At 35.3% G+C, this 6725-nt stretch overlaps 1 protein-coding gene across 14 annotated transcripts in view; it reads right to left on the bottom strand.

Annotated features, from left to right (window-relative positions):
• Positions 1–6725, bottom strand: part of Pcdh15 (protocadherin-related 15) — a 453622-nt gene that overhangs the window by 26157 nt on the left and 420740 nt on the right. For all 14 annotated transcript variants that reach the window (XM_013017079.1, XM_013017081.1, XM_013017082.1 and 11 more), the window contains one exon: positions 2893–3069. In XM_013017079.1, the coding sequence (XP_012872533.1) occupies positions 2893–3069 (177 nt within the window). The remainder of the gene's footprint in view (positions 1–2892; positions 3070–6725) is intronic.

Raw genomic sequence — 6725 nt, forward strand, 5'->3', positions numbered from 1 at the left:
CACCGACGTTGTAAAGCTCGTTTTGGACATGACAACTTGTACTTCTCAAAAAGAGAGTTATTTTGAACATACTAGTGTAGCTATTAATTTGGTTTCTAATTTACTATGAGAACTGTAAAATCCTCAGATGCTAAGATTTCAGAATAAGGGGAAATTGAAAGTCTACTTCCATTATCCTCGGTATTAGGTAATAAACTATGTTTTCCTGTACCTCCGCATTGTTAAAAGCTACATTTTCATAACTTCTGCTACTATAGAGTAGATGCTTGTCATATACACACATAGTATACATATAGGTATATTTCATTATAAACTAACTGAAAATCAATCCAAAGGTTTAAACTAGTACAGCGTTTTCCCATAGACTAGTTCAAATGTTTAAGAAGAACATCCCCAAGGCAAGACTTTAATAATTTATAGCTCATCTACCTACCTCTAATACACATAATATATACATAGTCACTGTGGCTATTTTAAAGCTACATTAATATTAAGTCTCTACTTCATTGTTGCTAAAATAAGAGCAGAGAATTGTTGTTAATTAACTGAGTTGAAATGAAGTTAATTCAGAATTTATAGTTTAATAAAGCATGAATATATATTCCCTAAATATGGGTACAACCACAATAGAGTGAATAAATATGTAAATTTAGTGATGGGAAATTTTATATGTTGTTCTGATTTTAAATATAAAGCTAAATTATGAAATTATGAACTTGTATGTACATTATATATGTATGTGTGCATACATAGACATATAACCTTTGAATACACACATAAGATCACATATAAATACCTTTTCCATTTTGAATGCTTTAATTTATTTTGTAAAATTTATTTATTTATTATTTTTGGATTTTATTACTTTTACGTAGTTCTATGAAGAAGTTGCCATTTAACAGAACAGATTATGAATACAATGTATCTTGATCAATTTCATCCCTTTCAATATTCTCACCCATCTCTCCCTTAATTTAAATGACCTTTCAGCCAGTCACCAGTGGCTCCCACTTGTAATCCTAGCTACATGGGAGGCTGAGATCTGAAGACTTCTGTGAAAAGCCAGCCAAGGCAGAAAAGTCACCATGAGACATTTAACTACAATAACCTCTAAAAACTGGAAGTGGAGCTGTGGCTCAAAGTGATAGAGTGCTAACCTTAAAGAAAAGAACTCCAGGACAGCACCCAGGCCCTGAGTTCAAGGCCTATAATAGATAAAATAATAAATTTAAAAACTTTTAAAAGACAAATGGTCTATCTGAAATCCTATTGGACGCTAGGTGTCACCAGAGGAAAGCAGAATCCAGTGACAGGTTATGTGGAAATAATCATTGTTCAAATAGCATCCAATGGAAAATATGTAGTAACTTTATTTGTCGATAGCTACTTTCCTTTTATTTTATTTTTTCCTTATTTTCTTTATCCACCATTACCATTTTATTATCTTTAAATAGTTGTGCATAGAAGTTACCATTCAGCAAGTCAGTTCATAAGTACAATGTATATTATCCTTATCAGCCCTCATTTCCCACACTCCCCTCAACATGTCCTTTCCATGTTCCTAGCTGCAGAAGATATGAACTGAATATTATTACAGAATTCTTCCCCACTTCCCCTATGCATTCCTCTGTAGCCTCCCCTTTCATGTACCACTGTATTTCTCCCCCCTTAGGAAAAAGAAGAGTGCTTGAATTCAAATCGTTTGTAACTGTTTTTACATTTTTTAATTTTCCCCTGTAAATACTGTATTTCACTTAATATATTTGTGTACACGCTTGGATACAACTGCATTGGTGTTTACTTTTGCATGTATAACTTAGCACTAGCTTCCACATACAAGAGACAGTGTATCCTTTGTCTCTTTGGGCCTGACTGAACTTCACTTAGCAGAATTTTCCCCAGATCTCTCCATTTTTTGCAAATTATGTAATATATCATTTTTTGCAATGAATGAATAAAATTTATATGCATAGATCATGTTTTCTCAATCCAGCAACACCTGGGCTGCAGAGAGTAAATAGTGTGCAGCAATAAACATTATGATGTAACTGTCTTGAAAGTATCTTGATATGTAATCTTTTGGATAAATGCCCATGAGTGGTATTGCAAGATCATAAAGTAGTTCTATGTTTAGATTCTGAGGAATGTTCATATTTTAGCACCATTTTATTTATGTGTTGTACATATATATATATATATATATATATGATTTGGGTTTATACCAGGATTATATATCACAAAAGTTATGGGAAAAAGCAAGGCAGGAAATCTGGGACTAACTTTTGCTGCTTCAGAAATCTGTAAGAAAGTTGTACTTCTTTTTACCACTGTTTGCCTACTGATAGTGATTCAGGAGAAATGCTATTGTTAGAATCCATATTTTTCTCTCAAATATCCAGGGCAAGTGAATGACCAAAAGATCATCCCAAAGAGTTGCTCCTGACTCTTACAAATAATGGACCCGTGGGAACAAACCTTCTGAATACCAACTAGCAAATGTTTTGGTTGAACAGATGGTATAAAGACCTTCGGATTGACTTCGATTTTTGTTAGTGTTGTTGCTTCCTTTTTTAATTTCTTTTTTTTTTACTTTCAACAACATTTTGGTGGGTTTTGAACTTTATGTTCAAACATAACTTCGAATTAGAATTAACTGCAGGTGCTTTGTAACCCTACAAATATTATAGGCATTAAGAAGTATTCATGCCCTGTGAAACTAGGAAAATTGAAGGGAAGGGTTTGGGTTTAGAAGTGAGGAGAACAATCAAAAGGTGACATCCATCAAATGCATTGTACTTAAGGCGGATTTGATACATGCCAACTCCTTTGAACACCTACACAAAGATAATAAAAATATAATTTAAAAATTAAAATCAAATAAGAAGTACTTACTTGAAAAGCTCATTTCGATCTATGGCCCTATTTGTTTGGGGGTCGATTGCATAGACGGTCAAGTCACATTTGGTGTAATCTTCCAGAGAAAAGGCGTCTCCATGTCGGCGAGCACCAATGGACTCCACCACAACCTTCGCACCAGGAATTTGCTCCTGAACGTAGCGATCCAGAATCCTACACATCAAATAAAATGCAAACATGACATGCTGGGCAGTCTGGAAGGGAAAAAAAATTCCCTCCAACTTGAAATGTCATTCAATAAATGAAAAATCATGTCAGCCTGGTCTTTAAGAGTGTTTACTGAGTAGGAACCCTTCAACAAATTCTCTATATTGATTTCAGCAAGTAACTCCCAAAGATATTGTAAGGCAAATGAGGTAGTAAGGGCTCATCAACCATTTTCTCTTTAAGTGTAGACATTTTGAAGTTAAGACATTATTTGGGTGCTTTATCTAGCTCTTGGGATGTGACAAATACCTTGTACAAATGAAACTGAGTCTGGAAAGACTCCTTGGGGTCTTAGGGACATTTGATCTCTCATGGTTGGTGTCATAAATGACTCTGCAATACAGAGTCTGTAGCCATGGCACCTGACTGTTGGTGCAAGGTCCCTGTCCTGCTAAAGCAATGATGAGCCCTTGAACTTTATAGTAATGAATGAATATAAACACATTTTGCAATGATTAGTTTAAAAGGTGACTGTTAAATATTGTGTTCAAAGATTAGAAACTCTTCAGGTTGGGGAAAAATCAACTAAAAGATGTTCTTTCTCACATAGAATCAGTAGTATACAATAGAAAAGATAGGAAAAATGCAACAAAAATGGCAATAACAAACCCTAAATGATTGCAAGTTTTCCCTTCCCCATTTTAGTAATAAAATGCCAACCTGTGCAATCCTAGTCATTGGCCTATGGAAGACAAGTGCTACTTCAATCACTTGTTTCCATGGATATAAAATATACACTTAGGGATTTGCACAGGTATCACTCCTACTTCTCATTAGAGACACAGAAAGAAGGATAAGAATTTGTTGCTGTTTTCATCCGATTGACACTTATGTTCTTTCCCTGAAAGCATGCTGATTTTTATTTGAGAAAATAATGAATGTTAGTGCTAGGGCCTCATACTTGTTAGATAAGCACTCTCTCATTTAAGACACATCAAAACTTGTTTAATTTTTTAAAAATCCCACCTTAGGAGAGTTTTTAGCAGTTATCTTTCCCTATCCTTGCCCCATGCCACAAAAATCTGCAAGTTAAACAAACCAGGGCTTTCATATATACAAATTTGGTTCTGTAATCAAAGCCAAGTGGATAAAGTAGCCAGGATTTATCTATGTATGATTAATGACACTAGACTTTGTGTATAAAACTGTTCCTATAGATGTTGTTTCTCAGGCCTCTTGAACTCTCTATGTTATTGACCTTTCACCCCTCACCCCATTTCCATTGTCTTATTGATACAGCTAGCTCTATACACATTTCCCTCAGTTGCTGGTAGACATGAGTTCTACTACATTAAGATGAATAGTATAAACATTTTCATTTGGTGTGCAGCAATACCAAAGCACTAAACACTAAACATGTTCCTAATTATTTCAGGGCAGTAACATAAAATTATGTCAGTCCCTGGTTAAATCTATGTTATATATTTTCACTGCTATTGGTAAGAACTGTTCATTCTGTTTAAATTGATAATGATGGCTATAAAATTTATACTATAGGTAGAACAGATTATTCACTTATTTTTGGCCTGAATCAGAACTTACAAACAATCAAGTTATCTTCAATAGATGAATACATAATTATACTACATCCATTCAATGGAATATTATTCAGTGTAAAAAAGAAATGATTGCTAAGTGCTGTTGGCTCACCCCTATAATCCTAGCTACTCAGGAAGCTGAGATATGAGGATCAGGGTTTGAAGATAGCTGGGGCAGATAAGTCTGTGAGACTCTTAGCTCCAATTAACCACCAGAAAACTTGAAGTGGGGTTGTGAGTCAATGTGAGAGTGCTAGCCTTGAACAAAAAAAATAGGGACAGTGCTCAGACCCTGAGTTCAAACCTTACAACTGAAAAACAAATCTATTGATTTATTACCTTAAACACATGGAAAAATCAACTATTACTGAACAAATAAACATGAAAGATAATACATATCATGTGGCTCCAAGTAAAGTATGCCCAGGGGATTGGTTCCATGACTTGTTGTGAATATCAAACTTTATTAATCTTACATTCTTTACAAAAATAATAAAGTGTTTGGATATAATCTATTCATATCCTGCTATATACTTCTTTTTTTGGTAGGTCGTGGGGACTGAACTCTGCGTCTGGGTGCTGTCCCTCAGCTCTTCAGCTCAAGGATAGCACTCTACCACTGGAGCCACAGTGCCACTTCCGGCCTTTTCTACTTATGTGATGCTGAGGAATCAAACCTAGGGCCTCATGCATGCAAGACAAGCACTCTACCACTGAGCCACCTTCCCAGCCCTATCCTGCTATATACTTTTTAATATTTAATATTTTAATTGGGTTACAATAATTTGAAATGAATTTAACAAATATTTTTTGTACAAAAGCAAAAGCCCACAATAAATTTACAGAATAAAAAGCAATTGAGACATATATGTTGGAAATAAATTATTTTGGGTATGTGTATTGGTCCTGGCGCTTGAACTCAGGGCCTAGGCTGGTCCCCAAACTTTTTGCTTCAGGCTACTTGAGTCACTTGCAATATATTTTGAATCACTCCTAGATTACCTATGAGCTAATTCAATGTAAACATCACATGAAGAGTTGTTATACTGGAATTTTTAGGAAATAGGGACAAGAAATATGTCTTCATATTTTCAGTATTGACATAAAAAATATCCTTCCATACTTGATTGAATCTGTAAACAGGACACTGGAAGATAGAGGGAGTCAATTGTGCATAATACCTTGGAAATGACAAAACATGGTTGGGAATGTAGTTTAGTGGTTGAGTACTGGCCTAGCATGCATGAAACACTGGGTTTGATTCCTCAGTACCACATAAACAACAACAACAAAAGCTGAAAGTGGTGCTGTGACTCAAGTGGTAGAATGCTAGCCTTGAGCACAGAGAGGCTGAGGGACAAAGCCCAGGCCCTGAGTTCAAGACCAGCACTGGCAAAAAAGAGACAAAACTTAATACATGAACAAGAAGAATTCCTAGAAATAGGCTGAGGGAGGGATGAACAGAAGGAGCTTAGGAGTTTGGGGGTTGGTAAAATGTTCTGTATAATGTTGTATTGTTAGATACATGTCACTATACACTATTCATCCAAGGAATGTGCTAGAATAAACCATGTACTTTGATTACAACAATTTAGATCAGGATCAACTGTCAAGAAAAGGGGCTACTGATCATAAAAGGAACTACATATGTCTGGAGATCAAAGAAGGTATATGAGAAATAGCTGTCCTTTCCTTTTTTATTTGCTATGAATTCAAATTACTCTAAAAATCAAGTCCTAATTAATCCAGCAAGATTTACCTAGAAGTATTAGAAAAGTAAACCTTCATGCAAGTGCTCAAGTCAGAACAAGATTAAATTTTTTTTCTCATGAATGAGCTTCTTGAAATGAGAGAAAAGGAACAGCAATCATCAATCCTTAGGGAATACGATCTTAAAGAGTTCTCTGAGAATGAAGGTTATATTGAGCAATAGATAGCAGAGCTTTAATGAAATGAGCTCCATGTAAGAAGTGTGTGTTATGGCAGCAGTAGGGAGCTGGGTGCCTGTAGAGAGCTGGGTGCCTGTGGGGAGCCAGACTGGAAAGACTTGGGATACTGTTTCCT

This window comes from Dipodomys ordii, unplaced genomic scaffold (assembly GCF_000151885.1).
Source record: "Dipodomys ordii isolate 6190 unplaced genomic scaffold, Dord_2.0 Scaffold34, whole genome shotgun sequence".
NCBI lineage: Eukaryota > Metazoa > Chordata > Mammalia > Rodentia > Heteromyidae > Dipodomys > Dipodomys ordii.